The sequence below is a fragment of the Muntiacus reevesi genome, chromosome 1 (assembly GCF_963930625.1).
Source record: "Muntiacus reevesi chromosome 1, mMunRee1.1, whole genome shotgun sequence".
NCBI lineage: Eukaryota > Metazoa > Chordata > Mammalia > Artiodactyla > Cervidae > Muntiacus > Muntiacus reevesi.
In genome coordinates, this window is record NC_089249.1 from 83,328,158 (window position 1) to 83,349,604 (window position 21,447).

The 21,447-nt window shown below is 41.6% G+C and overlaps 2 protein-coding genes across 4 annotated transcripts in view; one reads left to right on the plus strand and one right to left on the minus strand.

Annotated features, from left to right (window-relative positions):
- LOC136146355 (myomegalin-like) overlaps positions 1 to 21,447 on the plus strand; it is a 63,580-nt gene that overhangs the window by 11,942 nt on the left and 30,191 nt on the right. The window lies entirely within an intron of this gene.
- Positions 1,580 to 9,509, minus strand: FCGR1A (Fc gamma receptor Ia). Its single transcript, XM_065927060.1, is given in 7 exon segments — positions 1,580 to 1,939; positions 1,941 to 2,139; positions 2,961 to 3,245; positions 4,345 to 4,596; positions 7,999 to 8,256; positions 9,019 to 9,039; positions 9,436 to 9,509. Coding segments are annotated over 7 exon segments (1,119 nt in total). The 5' UTR covers positions 9,467 to 9,509; the 3' UTR covers positions 1,580 to 1,866.

Sequence of the window (21,447 nt, forward strand, 5' to 3'; positions counted from 1 at the left end):
CCAGAGGCTGGAGTCAGCAACCACCTCTTGACTTTTTTCAGCTGTGCCTCTCCCTGCAAACTGAAAACTGGTGTGAAGATTCAAGTTGATCAGTGTATTTGTCTATGTGTTTGAAACAAATTGGATTTAGTGATTCAAAATATGGGACCATGAGGTCAAGTTTCCCTATGAGTGCCTGTTGATTTGTCTCTAGAGCAGACCTAGAGAATCTTTCACTTTCCTTCCCATGGTTGCCTGGTTGCCACATACAGAGGCTTTAACCAAAGGTGGAGGATGGTGAACAAAGAAGGGATCTGGGTCCTTTGGGCCTCTCTCTCCAGTAGGGTCCAGTGATTTCTGTGTGTTTCCACACTGGATGGAATAAAAATAAAGAGAAGTGAGCCCTTAGAGAGATAGGGCAAGTGCTAGGGAGACAGCACTCAAACCCTGTAGGGAAACTGTAGGGCTGTACACCCACCTGGAGAAAGGGGGAGGTGGTATCAGACCTTGACCAGACCCAGCACCAAGGCTTTGGGGACCAGGCAAATATGTCTCTATTTGAGGATCCCAAGAGCATATTTCTGGTCCAGCTATACACTAGAAATGAGGGTACATGGAGGTACAGATTGTTCAATCAAGAAACTAACTGAATCAGATCCATTTTTAAAGTATACTAAAGTACATATGAGGAAATACTGTGGCAAAGATACAAGCATGGAAAACTCTTGATAAGAAGCACAGAAGAAAAGCATGGGGAAGAAAGAAGTACTTCCAGATACGTTAAAGATGATTGGCTTCATTACAATTTCCGCCAGGTCTGTATCCATGTCTGCTCCTAACTTTCCATCCCCAGGGAGCCCTATTCCTGAAATTCCCTCCACCTAGTGAGGGTAGAATATCTGTTTCCTCTAAATGTGACTGTCACTTCCTACTTCAATTCCCAATTCCTCAGGCTGGCGTCTTCTACAGACAGTCTCTCCAGAGAGGGCCTTTGGGCCTCTTTCCTATGGAATTAATTCCTGCAATTCTAATTTCTGTTTCCATGGTCCATAAGACCAAATATGGGTAATCAGTAAGGCTCCTATGATGATCTATGACCATTTCTTTTAATACAACTGTTGGAGTTATATTTCTATTGAGATGACAGTTACTGTACTTTTTTTCTTAAGATGAAGGGGAGAAGGACATTCTCATTGTCCACAGACTAAGGAAGCAGGGGGCTATGGTGCTCTTACATCTGCTTCAAGTCACAAGTCTCTGATCTCAGAGAGGTTGTGAGAAAACCTCAAAGGAAAGGGCAAAAGTGATACACCCATTTTTCATCATGAGTTACTTCCTTGTATCTCTTTGAGGTGTATCCAGTACAGAAAAGTCATCAAGGGACCACCCAGACCACCAAGAAGTATGAACTCTTCATTCTCAGTCACCCAGATTCATTTGTGGGTTATAGTTCTTCCTTTTTTTGTTTATACTATTCCCTCTTGTCTCCCTCATATCCTCCCCCTGTCTCTTTCTCTATCTTAATCTCTTACATATACACACACTTACTTTTCCACTCTGTCTCTGTAAATAAATTCTTGCTCATAAATAATAATTTTATAACAATAATTTATTATTTTAATAGGATAATCAGGTTAGACTTGACTTCCAAGTTTAAAAAAACTTCTTCTTTAGAGTAAGTCTCACTTCAAATCACCCTTGTTACCAAGTTTTCAAGTTTATTTCCATTGAAGTCAACCTCATTTATTTGCTTTATTTAAGAGTTAGGTGCCATGGGAGTCACAGTTCTCATGTCTGTCAATGTTTGGATGTTTGTGCCCCGTGCTTACACATAGAAGAAGGGAAGGGGTTTGGGCACCCACGGCATAACTGTCACAGTCCACCCTCTCAGGGCTTCTCCTGGTGTTTCCTTTCTTGCAGTTGTTGTTCTTGTTTCTGACATTTCTGCTTTCTTTTAATTATCTATATTTTTGAAGGTAGGAGGTACCTTCTTCCCATGACCAGAGTCCAGAGAGTCCATATAGATTTCTAAATTCCACATTTTCTTTCTTTGTAGTTCCTTATGTATTACAATACATAAAACACTGTCCACCAAAAACATTATCCCCACTGCCAGATAGAAAAGAAAATGAAACCAGACAGGGCTTGTTGACTGGAGGCCTGTAAAAGAAAACGACAGAGGATAAATGCTATTTAGAAACCAGAGGGGTCTGGCTGAGTTGTGTTTGGAAGAGAAGGTTGGCTGAGACTGCTATGTCTGTGCCTGAGGGAGACACGGGGGGTTTGGGGGGCAGGAAGCAACTGATGGTAGCTGGAGCTGGGCTCTATGGTCATCAGGGGGCATGCTCCTTGTAAGAGCCTAACTGCTAGGGCCTTGCCAGTGCACTTACTTCCTAGGTTCAGCAACAACTGCTACCTGTGCCATTTAAAGATTAGAATTTAGTTTGAAGATAAACATTTTTCCCCAAATAGTCTTTGTTCTGGAGCTCATATTCCCTCTACCTCAGCCATACGTAGACACTTGAGCAGGTAGGTATTCATGTGCAACCCACAAAACCCGTGTCTCACCAATCTACCATGTGAGCTCTCTGAAGTAAAAAAATATACCCCAGTGTCTTTATATACCCATACCTATAAAGCAGATAGGAAGAATTCAATATATTTTTTTATTATTGGTGAAAGAAGGAGGGAAGAAAGGAGGAAGAGAGACAGAAGAGGGATAGAGAGAAGGCAGGAGAAAATACAGAGAAAGGAAAAGAAGGGAGGAAATAAATGGAGGAAGGAAAGAGAAGAAAGAGAAAGGAAAGGAAACTTAAGGAAGTTTATGAGAAGAACAGTGAAGTTTTGAATCAAGAGTGCAAAGACCTGTTCATGGTTTTTTCCTGGGTGGGCTATGAAGAAGGTGTCATGAAACCTCAGTCCCAGAGGAGGGAAGGGTGTGTCTCCTTGTGTACCTGTCAGTTCCCCTCGTTCCTACTCACCAAGCACTGGAAGCTCAAGCTCAGGGCTGCGCTTGATAAAATTCCCATCTTCTGTGGCAGCTTCACACCAGTAGAGCCCAGGGTCTTCTTTTTTAGCAATGAATGTCTGGTATTTGGAGGATGTGGTCCTGCTCATTAGGGTCTTGTTTCCCACATAGAAGGAGAAGTAAAGCTGCAGACCAGGCCTCTGTGAGGGCAGCTTTGTTTCACAGCTGAGGTTGACCAGATACCCCTCTTGGTGAGGGGATGAGAAGGATGTTCTCAGCACTGGGGCTGGAAATAGCTCTGAAGAAAAAGTTGATAGGGATAGGGTGGCCTGCATCAGTGTCAAGGTTCTTTTGTTTGTTTTTTAACAGAAGATATACTCCCACCCCTTTTGGGAAACCTGCCCCTAGAGAATACATCTATAAGACAGTTTCCCCACTTCCAGCAGAGAGGTATTCTTAGGATTTCCTCATAGACATACTTGCAGTTACCAGCTTGACCATATTCTTCTGGGGAGACTACCTCTACATAGTTTATGCTTCACTAAATAGCCATGTCATTTATTGTATGACCCTCTGGTAATGTTTAACCGGGAGTGGACACTGACACCTCATCCTCCAGCCAGTTCAGTGACTCATTACTTGTGTTTCTGGCTTAAAAGATAATCTGGCGGGGAATTCTCTGGAGATCCAGTAGTTAGGACTCAGTGCTTCCACTGCAGGGGGGGCAGGGTTTGATCCTGGTCAGGGAAGTAAGATCCCTCAATTTGTGTGATGCAGTCAAAAAGAGAGAAAGAGAGAATCTGGGACAATAATTTTTTTTCCATAGGAATGAACTATTTTTCAGATACACAGAAGTTGCTAGTGGTTATGAGTACTAAGGTAAAGGCCATGAAAGAGTTATATCAAGAGCCACATGCAAACTGGGACAGAGGGAACTACTTAATTAGCAGATGTTCAGAGGGAAGTGGAACCAGAGAGGCCACGTGGTCCCTGGGAGATAGATGGAAAGTATAACCACATCCTAATGTCTTCCTCACTATGGAATTTTTATGGTTTCATTGAGTTATTTTCCAATAATCTTCCTACCTATCTTGAGTGCATCTCTGTTCCTGGCAACTAAAATAAAATGGGTGAAGTAGATTCTCACTATGGCATGGCCTTGACGTTAGCCCCTGGAATTAGTGATGGGGCACTGTGGTATGTTGGAAAGAGCAATGGACAGGGACCCAGAAGACCTCAGTTCTGCTCCAAGCCCAGCCACTGGTCCTTGTGTGGCCTTCATAAGGCAGTTTACCTCTCTGGAGTTCAGTTTCTTCACTTGCAAATTGAAGTGATAATTTATGATGGTTCTTCTGGTTCTTATAACTAATAGTTCTATGACTATTTAGATATAGTACCTTTTATAGTGATCGATACTCCTGCTGATGTGTAGAGACGCCTTATCTCGCCTGAGCAGTGATAGATGCCATTGTGACTCAGGTTGGTTTTCGGAATGGTGATTTCAGAATCCCGATGAGAAAACCTAAAGGGCTTGCCATCTTTGTAGAAAAGCATTTTGTACACCAGCATATTCTTCCATCCATGACACCTCAAGACCAGAGGGTCCCCTTCTGTGATGACTCTGCTAGAGACCTGGAGTAGTAGCCAGTCTGGAAAATGTGGGCACAAAATGTGTGTATATGGTGGCAGAGGTACAAGAAAGCCAAAGCTGGACCCTGTGGGTTTATCTTTTTTCACTTTGTAACGTTCCAACTTTAGAACTCTGTTGAATTTAAGGTCTGTCTCCTGTCCCTCAAATATCTTTAGCTTTGCTAGGAAGAAAAGTAATCTTTACGGGCAGCCCCTTCTTATTTTTTCTTTCCAGATCTCAGAAGTTGGTTGGGACAAAAACAGCTTACTCTAAGTGGTAGGCAGCATTTTAAAATGCCCCCAGTGAGTCACACTCTTGCATGTGGCTGGAACCTATGACTTACTTCCAGCCAACAGAATATGGCAAAGGTTCTGAATTGCCACTCCTATGATGATGTTACATTATATGAGGTTGTCTTAGCTGACTGGGCTACAGGAGACTCCTGCCAACCTTGAAGTGAGCTGACATGTTGTGAGAGGGCCTGTGTGCGGGCCACAAAGAAGGGGTTCTTTAGGAAATGAGACTGGCCTCCAGCTGACAACCAGTAAAATGGCGGGGACCTCATCCTACAAACCACAAGGAGCTGAATCCTGCCAGTGATCATGGGAGGTTAGAAGAGCTGCTGGGAGGAACATAACCCAGTCAACACTCTGACTGCAGCCTCAGCAGAGCACCAGAAAAGCTGTGCCAAGACTCCTGACCCATGGAAAGATAATAAATGTATGTTGTTTTAGGCTGCTAAATTTATGGCAATTTGTTACACAGCAATAAAAAACTAATACATTCTGACTCCTGACTAATTTGTTAATGGTATCACACATACTAAGACAAACACACAGAATGGCAAGCATATCTAAGTGTGTGTGTATATAGACATATATATATGCTTCTAAATTGATAGGAATACTCACATATGTGCAAATCAGTGACATAGCTGGTAAAAACAAACTCCAAATCAAATGGGCCCTCCCTTTTGATGTACATCTCCATACATACCCCAAAAGGCCTACTTTATTTTATCCTCTTGGGGCAGTTGGCTTGGCTAAATGAGAATGAGGTTCTTAAAGGATGAAAGAGGAGAAGAGATAATAGTACTTTTCCTCCCTCCAGAACTTATCTAAGAATGGAAGACAGGTATTCTGTGCAATATGGTGTATGGTTTTTATAGTCCAGGATGCTGCCGTAGTGTTTCTAATAGAATGAACATTCTTTCTTCCCTTATTTTCATTCCCAGCCAAAAGGTACTCAAAGACTGCACTGCCCAAACACACAGAAACCTTTGCTTTCTGCATCCACACACACAATGGGAAATTTTAACATGCTTCCATCAGAAACTGCCAAAACTACTAATAAAAATATAAATACTTGAATGATACAATTAATAGACTTGATTTCAGGATTTATAGAATGATGTACCTTATAAAAAAGAAAATTCACATCCTGTGCAAAGACACATGCAACATGATTAAAAAATGAGCACATACTAGGCCACAAAGCAATTTTCAACACACATCAAAGAACTGATACCAGATTTAACACAAATTTTGACCAAAATGCTACCTAATATATCCAGAATATACGAAGAATCACATTAATCAGACACAACTTAGCAACTAAAACAGCAGTAAAAGACATGTATAAAAATGTTGGACTGAGCAACTGAGCACATACACAGTATTAGAAATCAGTGTTGAGGGTAGTGACAAGAAATCAGCAAGAGGGAATTTCTGTGATTCTGGAAATGTTCAGGCTATGATCAATAGGGTCACAAAGAGTTGGACATGACTGAAGCAGGGAGATCCAACCAGTCCATCCTAAAGGAGGTCAGTCCTGGGTGTTCATTGGAAGGACTGATGATGAAGCTGAAACTCCAATACTTTGGCCACCTCATGCAAAGAGCTGACTCATTGGAAAAGACCCTGATGCTGGGAGGGACTGGGGGCAGGAGGAGAAGGGGACGACAGAGGATGAGATGGCTGGATGGCATCATCGACTCGATGGACATAAGTTTGAATAAACTCCGGGAGTTGGTTATGGACAGGGAGGCCTGGCGTGCTGCGATTCATGGGGTCGCAAAGAGTCGGACACGACTGAGCGACTGAACTGAACTGAACTGAACTGAAGCGACTTAGCTTGCAAGCACACATGATATACTTCAATAAAAGTTTTACATTAAAATATAATGTATATAATATATATAAAGTCACTCAGTCGTGTCTGACTCTTTGTGACCCCCTGAACTATACAGTCCATGGAATTCTCCAGGCTAGAATACTGGAGTGGGTAGCCTTTCCCTTCTACAAGGGATCTTCCCAACCCAGGGATGGAACCCAGGTCTCCCGCGTTGCGGTCGGATTCTTTACCAAGTGAGATATCAGGGAAGCCCAAAATATAATGTAAAAAATATATAGTATATACTGTAACAAATAACATAAAAGATATTTTTTCTCAATAGGTCATCAGTGCTTGAAGTTCAAGATTCTGTGCAGAAGCAAAGAAAATGGCCCCTTCCCAGCCCTAGCTCATCTTTTGTTATTTGAACTATGAAATGTTTCTGCTTCTGCTTGAATTATACAAAAGCTCATGTTAAAACAGTTCTGTCAGCGTCCCTTACCCCTCTCGCATAGGAACTGAGTCTCGGAGTCTTAAGAGACACATAAGGAACACCTAGCATTTGCTCTGACATTCTCAACATTTCCTTGGCTTAATTCTCAAAGTCTCACAGTAATTTCATGTCCAGAATATTATATTACCAATATACTGTGAAATGTGCTCCAGACTATGTGTAAAAAGATGTTTACTGCAGACATTGATTGTAAAGGCAAAGGAATGGAAACACAGTAGAAGTTTACTAATATAATGGTTTAGTTAATTATAAAAGTTGGAAGTAGATTTCTATTGATATAAACAGACTGCCAAAGTATTTTAAGTGATAAAAGTAAGGTGTAAGATAGTATATGGAGTATTCTATCAACCACTTTTAAAAACAAATGTATATATAACAACAGTTTCATTTTTGTGGAAGGTAACTGTAGGATATGGGGTTTGGGTGGGAAGGAAATGTGATTGTTCATTTCCCTGAATTATTATTTACTATGTGCGCAGGTATAACTTTTTTCAACAGAACTAAATAATTTTGAAAAATAAAATCCTAGTAGGGTATCTAGATTAAAACTTAGACCCTAAGAACTGCCTTAGTTGAGGTGTTGTTCGGGCACAATTTAAGAACCCTAATGTTATATTTTGAGTATCTTGACTTTTACCTGGTAGACACATAGAGCTGAGACACATACTCAGATAAACCGGCACACACACACACACACACACACACACATACACACGCACACACGGCATCCAGGAAGGAGAAAACACAATTGAAGGCCTTGTGATTTCTAGCCCTCCTGTTCCATGCCATACTTACCACTGTGGATTTCTAGCTGTACAGGGTCACTTGGCATTGAGAGACCTGTCTGGCACTTGTATTCACCACTGTCATTGAATGTAGCTCCATTAATACTGTATCTGGGGGTCAGGGTCTTAATGGCTGTGCCGTTGAGAAACCATTGTGTGGAGGTGTCCCCAGGCAGATGGGGTCCCTCACACAGTAAGGTTACATTTTCTTCTCGGAATACACTGACCCATGGAGGCTTCAAGGTGATCACTGCCTTTGTGGGGTCTGCTTGGGGATTAAAAGAAAGAAGAAGATCAAGTGGAATAAAAGGGAAGTCTGAGCAACTGGCAAGATGTGGCTAGCACGATGGAAAAAAAAAATCCAGTATCAATACTCAGGTTGAAAAATAAGCAAGTAGAAAACTATAAAAGCTAACCATGAAGAGTATCCAGATCCTGCAGCAGAGAGTTCTATTCATATTATTAAATCTGCATCTGGCTATTGGAGATTTGGGGTTCCTGAGAAATAATTGACTAATTTAGGTCTCGTTGGCAAGCATGAAGCATGGTTTTAAACTAGGGCAAACTGACTGGAGCTTATTCTCCTATCTTCTGTAGTGTTCTATCACTGAAGGTTAACCTCAGGCTTTAATTAACATCTGTGTTGGGAATCTAGGTTCATACTCTACACTTTGAAACCTTCAGTACCTGTTCGGTTCTCTCTGAGGAGAAGAAAAAATAGTTTTTGTCTAAAGGGGGATGGCGTGGGGGGTATTGGAAAACACAGCAGAGCTACATCTATGCTTTTGCAATTTTGGTCCTTTCTTGTTATTATATACATTTTTTTTAGGCATTTAATCAAGAGGTCAGGGTGTATTCAGAAAATTTTACAGAGCAACCTTAAAAACCAAGATTTAGTCACAATCATACTCTGAATATAGGGAATTTTACATCGTTTATAAATCTTTCTCCTTTCTGTCCTCTCCCTCTGCTGTCTTCTTTAGAACAGGGGGACCCATTCTGTGACAGGAAAGGACGCTGAGTTACTCACCCACTTGCTCAGCAACTGGAGCTGTAAGAGACGAAGAGCAGAGACATCAGTCGATCAGTGGGAGATGGCAAGGAAGGGAGAATTGAGGAGACAGAATTAATGTGGACTCTGAGGGACCAATTTAGGTCTCTTGAGTTTCTCTTTACCCACTTTTCCAAAATTGGGTACTGGTGATAATGAACAGCCTACAGATGGTTATTGGTGCAGCTTTATTTTGACACTCTGCTTCCAGGCTTATTGTTACCTCAGAGTTTCCCTCCCCAGTTTTTTGGTACAATAGACACAAGTAAACCATGGAAGCACAGAAACAGTTGTCTCCATACTCATGAGTTCTAGCCTAGGATACCAAAGGAAGACAAAAAGTCCTGAGTCCCCACAGCCAGAGCCTTCTAATTACCCCCTTTAAACCCAACTTACCCCCAAGGATCAGAGCTATCATGAGCAACATCTCCAATCTGACAGGAGCAGTGAAATCTGTAACACACAAGACATTGAAGAGTTTCTGTTTGGGGTTCTGGAGTCAAGATTAGAAAACAGGAAGGAAACTGCTTTTCATCATGTTCCTTTTCTGGGAAGTGCATCCCTAATTCTTGAAGCATGATCTCATTTTCATACTTCTAGGCTCATTTCCCCCACTTTGATATTCTGGATTTTGGGTCTATGGAATTTACAGAATCCAAGGGAAGGGTTAAAGTTTTGACATTCTCTTCTGATTATATTCTCCCTCCACCAATTCTGTTTCTTGGGGCTAGACTGTGGCAAATCTCCATTTAAAAAAAAAATGGTTCAAAGCCTGGCTAATGCCTTCAAAACCTGATTATTTGAATCTCTATCAGTGTCGATGAGGCATGTGAAGAGTTACTCATCTGTGCAAACCAGCCTCTGTAACCCTGGAAAAACATGCAGGATTACTATCCTATTTTGGTTTTTAAAAAAGCCATCCCATAAAAGACAATATGAATTTGGGATATTTATCTTGACTGAATCCAAGGGAGTTCAATGTTTAATGTGAGTACTATAGAGAAGAAAAATAACTCATATATATGGGTGGAAATATCCCTCAGATGGAGTTTCAGAGTCCAGATGGGAAGCCCTTATGCCACCAAAGTGAGCTGGTTCCTGAGTCAGAGTTGCAAAGATACAAAGAAATGTTTAGGTATTCTGTTATGAGAGAAAGTAAACTAAACAGAAACAAGGATGAATTCAAGGAGTACAAAGACTTGCGTAGCAATCTTACTGACAGACAAATTAAAATGATGACAAATAATGTTGTAGATTAAATTACTGACTCCAATTTCTTATTGCTCTCCGAATCTACTCCATCTCTACAGCTTCATGAGAGGCCTGAGGTATTTCTCTGACCCTTGGCTTTGGCTCGAGCCATGTGATTTTCAGTGACCAATGAAATGTGGATGGAAACAGACTTGTGTTCATTCTGAACCTAGGCCTTAGGAAGCATCACATATTATCTCTCATCCTCTTATACTTCTGTGATTGTCATGATAAGAACACATTCTGGCTAACTGGCTCTGTTGTGAGTTGGAGCTATCCTAGCCCTGAAGTAGAGATGCTCCATCTGCCCTTAAAACTTCTGAGAAAGTTTGAAATAAATGAAAGTGAGAAATAAATGCTTACTGTTTTATGCCACTGAGATTTTGAAATTATTATGGAGCTATAGCTCACTGATAGAATGAAAAGCAAGAAAGAAAGGTCTAGGGATAACTCAAGATGTTCTGGGAGAGATGGGAGAAGCCTCAGCTCACTCCAATTTACTCTCAAAGTCTGTATGCCAAACTATTATACTATTTTGTCTCCAAAGTCTTCCATTGTGTAGCTGTACCATACTTTATTTCACTAATGTCTCTTCATGAAGGTTATTTCTAATGTTTTACTGTTATGACCAGCACTGCAATGAATAAGCTTATCTTTAAATAGTCAACTTGCTATTTCCAAAGGTGCATTCCTAGAATCAGCATTGCTCTGCCAAAGAAAATGTACCTTCCCCCCTCTCTCCAACTTTGGAAAGATTGTTAGGTTGTCTTGTTATCATCAACATTTCATTTAACTGTAGAGTGCTTATCATATGCCAGGAAAACATGCTCAATATGTATTTTATCATTTAATCCTCACTGTAAACTATGAGTAGACACACTGTTCTGTCCATTTTATAAACAAAACTAGCCAGAGAGTAATTTGGTAACTTGACCAAGGTTATAAAAAGTAGAGGCAGGATTCAAAACCAGGCAGTTTTATTTCCTCTACAGTCTCATCAGTAGATTATCACAGTACCTTCTTCATCCCTTACAATTCCTGCTTTCTAGCAAAACAGCTGCTGCTTTGAAAAATGAGTGAATGCGTTTCACTGACCAGGAAAATATGGGGGAATAAGTATTGTTACAGAAGAGGAATGAAAGAGATCCATAACCTGGAAGGATGAAATACTTTTTTTCTAGTAAGCATCTATAATTTCCAAAATTTGAGGATGTAAGTTTGAATTCATGTAAAAAAAGAGCAATCATTTTAACTAAGGCAGAGAGTAGTCTCTAATACTTAATGATCAGTATATGTCATGTTGCTCACAAGAGGCATTAGGAGAATTTACATCTGTAAAAAAATTCTTAGGAGCAGTTTTAAGTAAGAGGATGACAAGTGCTAACTCAGGGAGGATTGAGGTGGTTCTTAGTTACAACCATATTCTTCCCCTTTATACTCAATCCACTAGATCTCACTTCTAGATCCAAGCCTTAGTTCAACCAGAGAGACATCACTGCCCCAAACACGGCCCAGCCTTCAGTTCTGTCTCTACAGTTTCAAGAAATATGAACTATGAAACCAAATGAAATAGATAAGATTAGAGGTCTAGGAGTTCAAGGACTTCCTGGGATTACATCATTCTCCCTGTTTTGGTTAGGAATATGTTATCCTAGCTCAAACAGATAGCAGTTTGTTCAGTTCAGAAAACTCACAAGGGGAAAGGCCATTTCCAGCATCAGATTTGTGGCACTCTCCTTCTTCCCTAAGGTAAGTGAGTTTAAGGCTGCTTTTTCCTTCATACATACTAAAAGAAAAAAATTGTTTCCTCTACTCATGACACTTATGAAACCAGACATATGAATTCCGCTCACCCCCCGCCCCCACCGCTGCAGTGAGCAATTCTGATACTAACTATTCAAAGTGTAGACCCCACATGGTCAGGGCTCAGTCCCACAAGACTGCCCCCCGACTTCACCTGTGCTTCTGACTGACCAGCTATGAAATAAGAGTTCCCACAACCTCCTCTTCACGTTTGTAAAAATTATTGATGATATCAAGTTGGAAAGAATCAAAGAAAAAGGATACTTTTACACTGTGTCAGTGGATGTAAATTGGAAAAGTTTGAAATATATGTATACATGTGTATAAAGCAGTGTATAAGCAAATTTGAACTTTTTCCATTAGGTTAATCTATTATGTTGAGCCATATGAAACTGCCAATATTGAAAGATTTTGACTTAAAAGTGAACTTAATGACAAATCAAAAGAAACTATTCACATTGAAAAAGAAAAAAGAGTGAAATGTTTTCAAATTTTCAGGAGCACCTGGGTCGGAAAAGAATTGAACCAGACCAAAATTTATTTTTCATTTTGGTAGCTCCATCTACTGGTTAGATGAGGCAAGAACTTCCCTCCTATGTAGGACATAAGGGGTAGGTGGCATAATTTCAACTCCTCTATCAATTTTGCTACCACCTAAGAGAACACTCTTCCTTTCCTGGTTCCCAATCCATATACTTCACTGTCATTTAAGGGAGTATTTTATTGTGTTTGATGTCTTCAAAGACTACTTTTCACCTAAAAATTGAGAATGTGGTCCTAAGCCATACTTTCTAGATATTTTGAAGCAGGAAATGAGATAACCATCCAAATAGGAAATTATGGTAATAACCATTTCCAGATGCAATGTTAAATAATGCATGACTTACTAAACAGGCTTTATGATAGGTAGAAATGCCAGAGATTAGGTTTCTTGGGTCCTAAGATAGCCTTTTAGAAACTAACCCTTGAAATATTAGTGATATTGGAGTTATCATAGAGACTGTAAAGCAATGATGTCTATGTTGTTCATGAAACAAGTGAAAAATCTGAAAGACTAACTCAAAAAACTACATTCATTCCCATGTTCACTGCAGCATTATTTATAGTAGCTAGGATGTGGAAACTATAACTGTCCATCAACAAATTAATGGATAAAGAAAATTCAGCATACACACATACACAGAGGAATATTATTCAGCCATAAAAAGATATGAAATCTTGCCATTTGCAACAACATGGATGGACCTTGTGGACATTACGGTAAGTGAAATAAGTCTGATAGAGAAAGACAAATACCATGTGATCTCATTTCTATGTATTGGGTTGGCCAAAAAGTTTGTTTGGGTTTTTACATAAAATCTTAAAAGAAGAAAAGGGGGGCTTATAGTTACAGAGAACAGATTGGTCGTCACCAGAGGTGGGTAGTGAGGGGTGAAAAGAATGGGTGAAGGAGGTCAAAAGGCATAGACTTCCAATTAGAAAACATGTCATAGGGATATAATGTACAGTATGGCAACTATGAGGCTTCCCTCATTATCTCAGTTGGTAAAGAACCCACCTGCAATGCAGAAGACCCCAATTCAATTCCTGGGTTGGGAAGATCCACTGGAGAAGGGATAGGCTACCCACTCCAGTATTCTTGGGCTGCCCTTGTGGCTCAGCTGGTAAAGAATCCACCTGCAATGCAGGAGATGTGGGTTCTGGAAGATCCCCTGGAGAAGGGAAAGGCTACCCACTCCAGTATTCTGGCTTGGAGAATTCTGGCCTGGCTCGCAAAGAGTTGGACACGACTGAGCAACTTTCACTTTCATGGCAACTATAGTTAATTGTATTGTATTGCATATTTGAAAGTCCCTAAGAGAGTAAATCTTAAAAGCTCTCATCACAAGAAAAAAATTATGTGATTAATGTTAACTAGACATTGCAGTGATCATAATGCAACATATGCAAATATTGAGTCATTATATTGGACACCTGAAACTAATATAATGTTGTATGTCTATTATACCTCAATAAAAATTTGTCTTCATTGAAAATTTGGAAGAATTTTGCTCATTTAGGGAGTTTTCTTGGTAGTGGTAGTGGTTTAGTTGCTAAGTCATGTCCGACTCTTGTGACCCTATGGACTGTAGCTCCCTAGGCTGCTCCGTCCATGGACTTTCCCAGGCAAAAATACTGGAGCAGGTTGCCATTTCTTTCTCCAGGGGATCTTCCAGACCCAGAGAATGAACCTGTGTCTCCTACATGATAGGCAGATTCTTTACTGCTGAGCCACCAGGAAAGCTGTTGTTCAGTGGCTCAGTCATGTCCAAATCTTTGAGACCCCATGGACTGCAGCACGCCGGGCTTCCCTGTCCTTCACCATCTCATGGAGCTTGCTCAAACTCATGTCCATTGAGTTGGTGATGCCATCTAACCATCTTTGTCCTCTGTTGTCCCCTTCTCCTCCTGCCTTCAATCTTTCCCAGTATCAGGGATTTTTCTAATGACTCGCTCTTTGCATCAGGTGGCCAGAGTATTGGAGCTTCAGCTTGGAATCAGTCCTTCTTAGCTAGTTCTTAGCTGCAACTAAACATTCAGAATCCTAAGACTTTCATAGGCCACACATGGCATCAGTCTACTCAGAAAGATAAAAGATAAGAACTACCGCTTCCTTGCAAGCCAACCTCAGGCATCATTCTTCTGTGGGAATAGTCCTTGCAGCAGTCAGCACTGTCACCCAAGATACATTATCTTGGTTCTCTGCCCCTCACTTTCTACTCCAGGACAGCTGGAGTGAGGTGTAAAGCAACAAGATACAGTGGAGCCATGCTGGCTTTTAAACTTCATGTCCCAGGAACCAATATCTGTTGCAAAAACTTCAGAGTAAGCACATAGGATAGGGAGGTCCCTGGAGAAAGAAAACCAGACATAGCTTTCTTGACATAAAAGAAGCCATTTTTGGCCTAAGCCATTTTGTGATCTAAGCCTGGCCACAGAGTCAGGGGAGACTGTAGGGGGAAAAAAAAAAATCCAGGATGACACTGTCTCTGGCATGCAGATGAATGGATGGATGGTGGTGTCAAACTTATTGCCTGCTCTTGCCCAGCTTTCAGCTGCTCTTTTGTCTCTGCCTACCATAGTGAATCAAATGGTCATTTATGTGGCTTCTCTGATGCCAACTGTCTTACTTCTCACTGGACCAATAGCAGAAGGTATTTGGACCAGAACAGTCTTAAAGAATACACCTGCAATGCAGGAGATGCGAGTTCGATCCCTGGGTTGGGAAGATCCCCTAGAGAAGGAATGGCAACCCACTCCAGTATTCTTGTCTGGAAAATTCCATATACAGAGGAGCCTGGAGGGCTACAGTCCAAAGGGTTGCAAAGAGTCAGACACGACTGAGCTCAGGACACAGCAACACATCACAGTCTTCCACCACTCCACTGAACTTCAAACATTATCCCTTCTTCCTTCTTTTTTTTTTAAGCGCTTCTTCCTTCTTAATTGTGTCTTTTCAGAACACCAAGACTGATGATGCCCATTTTCCCATCCTGTGTTTCCTGTACATGTATTAACGAAGCAGAGGTCTTTCTCTTGCACGTTCAGCCTTCTGAACTGGCAGATTTAGACAGATTAGAGATAAGGTGGACATGTTCTCTGTTTTGGCAGAGGAACTGTCCACATTATCACTTGATGTAGACTCATCTGTGAGGAGTGGCCATGTGGTAAATCAGGGAGTTTTGCCATTAATTGAGTGGTTGGCAATGAAAGCTGATTGGGTTTGAACTGACTTTAGCACTTTCTAGAGCTTCTCCCACACTTCAGTTTCTCTCTCATTCTAAACAGCTTTGTTCTGTATTTGTTCTACCCACCTAATTAGCCAGAAGTCCTGAATACTCCTCTGTTATCTGTAATTGTCTGACAGACTGTTAGAAAAGGTAAATAATTAGCATTCAAAATGAACAACTGACGTCTCAGATAGTAGGTTCCAAAAATTAATGTACAATTGTAACCATTTGAGATGTTGTGGTGACCTGTATGAAAGTCCCTCAGTCATGTCCGACTCTTTGCGACTCCATGGACTGTAGCCCACCAGGCTCCTCTGTCCACAGAATTTTCCAGGCCAGAATACTGTAGTGGGTACCTGTTCCCTTCTCCAGGGGATCTTCCCAACCCAGGAACTAAACACAGGTCTCCCGCATTGCAGACAGATTCTTTACCAACTGAGCCATGACCTGTGCAGTGATCTGTTGACAGAAATGTCTTTATTGACCAGACTCCTCATCTTTCTGGCCCAATGTAATATATATGATGTTCAAGAAAAGTTTATGCAATGGCAACCTAAAGGATAGGATGAGACCTCCTCTATATTCCTGAAATCTCTTAGGCGTACATTTACATGCATCATGACAAGAGAAAATCAGAATATTATAGGCATGACAAGGGATAGAAATCTTCTGATCTTCTTCCAAAGCTAGCTTCCAAAGAGAATACACAGTAAAAGTATTCTTCATATTCTAGGCCACTCATTTGGTAGTAGGTGATGTCATGGTGTCAGAGGTGATACACAGGAGTTTGGCAAGGATTTTAGCTCTAAATGTTACATGTCCCAGCAACACACAAGAACTAATTTCCTGCCTTGGAAGATGCACCCCATAGGAGCAGTTGTGTAACTCACACCAGACACTATAATCTTTCCATGATGATACCCCTATCCCAGTCCCAGGGCACAGTGTTCAGTCATTTCTTTCCCAAAACACTGCATTCTTTCCCTCCCTTTCCTCAGCCAACTGTGTTGCCCATGCCTGTTGGATCTTTGCATAGATGAGAATTGCCTTTGCAATAAAGACTTAATAGAGGTAGTAAATGAAGCCACTGTGGTGGGAAAAAAAAGAAAAATTGTTTTGGCCTGCAATCAAACCTGGGTCACTGATGTGGGAGACAAGATTCTTCCTACAGAAGCACTAGTCTTCTTAGTTTAAGGTGTTCTTCTATAGGTCGTAACACATCCAGTACTTCATGAGACTCATTCTCCCACAACCCCAGCAGGCCCTGGGACTTCACCTACCAGGATTTTTCAAAGAAATGGAGCCATCTGTTCACCCCTGGAATCAGTCATCACACAGATTCCAACGTATTAAGCAGCCTACTGTTTCTGGAGCTTGGTCTGGGATGGAAAAGAACTGTATGTGGGACCCAGCTCCCCCAAAGGATAAAAATTCTCTCCTGGGGAACCTAAAATTACCCCTGTAGGAAGACCTCTGTGCTCCTAGGACAACCTCTGAATCTTGACCACTGAGAATTCATGTAAGACCAAGTTCCAGAATGTTTCCTCCAGAGAACTTCTTACAGGGGCCTTTTGGTGGTCTTTACTCCTGCTGCAAGGAAACTGACTCAGTGAAATAGAAAAACCAGAAGGTCAGGTGTACCAGCACAGTGACTCATTTTTATCCTTGCTTCCTAATTTCCAAGCCCTGTCAGAGATGTGTGCTTCTCCAATAGGTAACTATTTCAAAGTCAACATAAGCCCAGAACCCACTATCTCCAGAGACTGATCTATTGCAGTTCTTTTCCCAGCACCCCCCACAGTCTCCAGGGCCCTAATGATCAAGGGAGGAGGGACTACTGTTGCTTGCTACTGTCTTGGTTGATGTGGAATGTCCAGATTTATGCCATGGAATGGTCAATCAACGCAGTGTGGCAAAGGGATTGAATAGACTAGCTGTAGGGAGGGCATTTTTTGATCTGCTTACACTAATGGAGGTAAGAGGTGATAGAGAAAGGGTATAGTAATGAAGCAGAAGTGAGTCTGTAGAGAATCCAATAAATTTAAGCACTGTTAATTATACTAGAAATAAACTTCTGTGCTGGGGGGCTGAGAGAGTTTATCCAAAAAGGATAGCAAGATCTAGTATGGGCAACAGGCTGGATGGCGGTGAGGGTAAATGTACTGGGCAGGGATGGGAAGAGGTCTGGGCATTGTTTTAGTGATCAGTTGAAACATAGGACATATGTAACATGCTGTACCTCAGTCTGACCATAGTGTTGAGGCAGAGGGTGGTGTGTGATGCTGACAGGGAACTCGCTGGTGTGTTGAGTTTTAACATATGTGACTCTGAGACACATAGGAGGCATCGACTTGTGAATTAGGAGTTGTGAGTTGGAAGTATAGGTTTGTAGTTTAGAAAGAGATGTGAGAACAAATGTAGATCTAGTTGATGTAGGTGGTAATTGAAAACATGTCGACCAGAGCATATGTGTGTCTTGGGTGTTGGGCAGAGGGCACCCAAAGCTCTTCAAGGTCAAGGTAATGATTGTTTTCCTTGTTTATGACTCAGCCTGAAACTAGCTTGACTTCTCAGCAGAAGAAGCATGATTACAGGTCACAGCTCCTGCCTTTCAAAAAGTCCTAAATCCTGACATGTGAGGAGCTCCCCAGGTTACTTTCGTCAGTTTAATTTCCCCAGGGACAACTGAAGAAAGCAACCTCTACACTATTTGAACTTCACTAAAAGATCACAATGCTAATATTTTAATGATCAATATTTCTTTTAAATAGTCTACTCTTGGGATTTCCCTGGTGGTCCAGAGGTTAAAACTCCATGCTTCCAGTGCATGGGGTGTGGGTTAGACTTCTGATCGGGGAACTAAGACCCAACATGCCAGTTGGTATGACCAAAAATAAATAAATAGTTTTAAAAAGTAAAGAAACAAAAATAAAATCATCTACTACTCATACAGCTAATAAATCAAAGCCTATTAATTTCAGAAAAAACTCTTGAGAGTTCTCTGGACTGCAAGGAGATCAAACCAGTCAATCCTAAAGGAAATCAACCCTGAATATTCTTTGGAAGGACTGATGCTAAAGCTGAAGCTCCAATACTTTGGCCACCTGATCCGAAGAGCTGACTCATTGGAAAAGATCCTGATGCTGGGAAAGATTGAGGGCAAGAGGAAAGGTGGGGCAACAGAAGATGAGATGGTTGGATGGCATCACTGACTCATTGGACATGAGTTTGAGGAAACTCAGGGAGATAATGAAGGACGGAGAAGCCTGGCCTGCTACACTCCATGGGGTTGCAAAGAATCAGACATGACTGAACGACTGAACAACAACCTCAAAAAGCAGAGAGATACTATTATTATAATGATCATAACACTGACCATTACTCTTTCAGGAAAAAATTTTTTTAAAAGCCTCAGACGACCAACTCCAAAATTCATCTCTTCACTATTTCTATCTTGATTCTGTCTTTTCCCCCTCTTTCTTCTAATTTTAATTCTGATTCTGATTTCTTTCCTGGATTAGAATTATATCCTACCTAACCTACAAGATAGAAGACTGACACAGACGGGACTGTGTAAGCTATAAAACTGCTTAGCTGCAACATGAAATTGGTTCCTTCCCTCTTGTCATCCAAAGGGCAAAGGAGAAGCCCCAGCAAGATGGTAGGCAGGGCGAAATCACCTTTAGAATCAAACCCCATACCCGCCAGAGACTCTCAGAGGGCTCAAACATACCTTGTGCGCACCAGGACCCAGAGACCCCATAGAGAATGAGACAGAACTGTGTGTGTCTCCTGCGGAGGTGCGGGTCAGCAGTGGGCTGCCGCAGGGACAGGGGCTCTGGGTGCAGCAGACCTGGGTATGGCATAAGCCCTCTTGGAGGAGGCCGCCATTAACCCACCACAGAGCCTCCAGAACTTACACAGGACTGGGGAAGCAGACTCTGGGAGGGCACAAAAAGAACCTTGTGTGCACCAGGACCCCAGAGAAAGGAGCAGTGACCCCACAAGAGACTGACCCAAACTTGCACGTGAGTGTCCAGGAGTCTCTGGCGGAGGCGTGGGATAGTGGTGGCCTGCTGCAGGGCTGGGGGCACTGAATGTAGTAGTGCATCCATGGGACCTTTTGAAGGAGGTGCTATTATCTTCATTACCTCCACCACAGTTTGGCCTCAGGTCAAATAACTGCGAGGGAACACAGCCCCACCCTTCAACAGAAAATTGGATTAAAGATTTACTGAGCATAGCCCTGGCCATCAGAATAAGACCCAGTTTCCCCCTCAGTCAGTCTCTCCCATCAAGAGGCTTCCATAAGCCTCTTATCCTTCTCCAACAGAGGGCAGATAGACTGAAAACCACAATCACAGAAAACTAACCAATCTGATCACATGGACCACAGCCTTGTCTAACTCAATGAAACTATGAGCCATGCCACGTAGGGCCACCCAAGATGGACAGGTCATGGTTGAGAGTTCTGACAAAACATGGTCCACTGGAGAAGGGAATGGCAAACTACTTCAATATTCTTGCCTTGAGAACCCCATGAACAGTATGAAAAGGCAAAAAGATAGGACACTGAAAGATGAACTCCCCAGGTCGGTAGATGTCCAATATGATACTGGAAATCAGTGGATCTAACTCCAGAAAGAATGAAGAGATGGAACCAAAGCAAAAACAACACCCAGTTATGGATGTGACTGGTGATGGAAGTAAAGTCCGATGCTGTAAAGAGCAATATTGCATAGGAACCTGGAATGTTAGGTCCGTGATTCAAGGAAAATTGGAAGTGGTCAAACAGGAGATGACAAGAGTGAACATTGACATTTTAGGAATCAGCAAACTAAAATGGACTGGAATGGGTGAATTTAACTCAGATGACCATTATATCTACTACTGTGGGCAGGAATTCCTTAGAAGAAATGGAGTAGCCATCATAGTCAACAAAAGAGTCCAAAATGCAGTTCTTGGATGCAATCTCAAAAACAACAGAATGCTCTCTGTTAGTTTCCAAGGCAAACCATTCAATATCACAGTAATCCAAGTCTATGCTACGACCAATAATGGTGAAGAAGCTGAAGTTGAATGATTCTGTGAAGACCTACAAGACCTTCCAGAACTAACACCCAAAAAAGATGTCCTTTTCATTATAGGGGACTGGAATGCAAAAGTAGGAAGTCAAGAAATACCTGGAGTAATGGGCAAATTGAGCCATGGAGTACAGAATGAAGCAGGGCAAAGGCTAACAGAGTCTTGCCAAGAGAATGCACTGGTCATAGCAAACACCCTCTTCCAACAACACAAGAGAAGACTTTACACATGGACATCACCAGATGGTCAATACCAAAATCAGATTGACTACATTCTTTTCAGCCAAAGATGGAGAAGCTCTACAGTCAACAAAAACAAGACCAGGAGATGACTGTGGCTCAGATCATGAACTCTTTATTGCCAAATTCAGACTTAAATTGAAGAAACTAGGGAAAACCACTAGACCATGCCAGTATGACCTAAATCAAATCCCTTATGACTATACAGTGGAAGTGGGAAATAGATTCAATGGATTAGATCCAATAGACAGAGGGCCTGA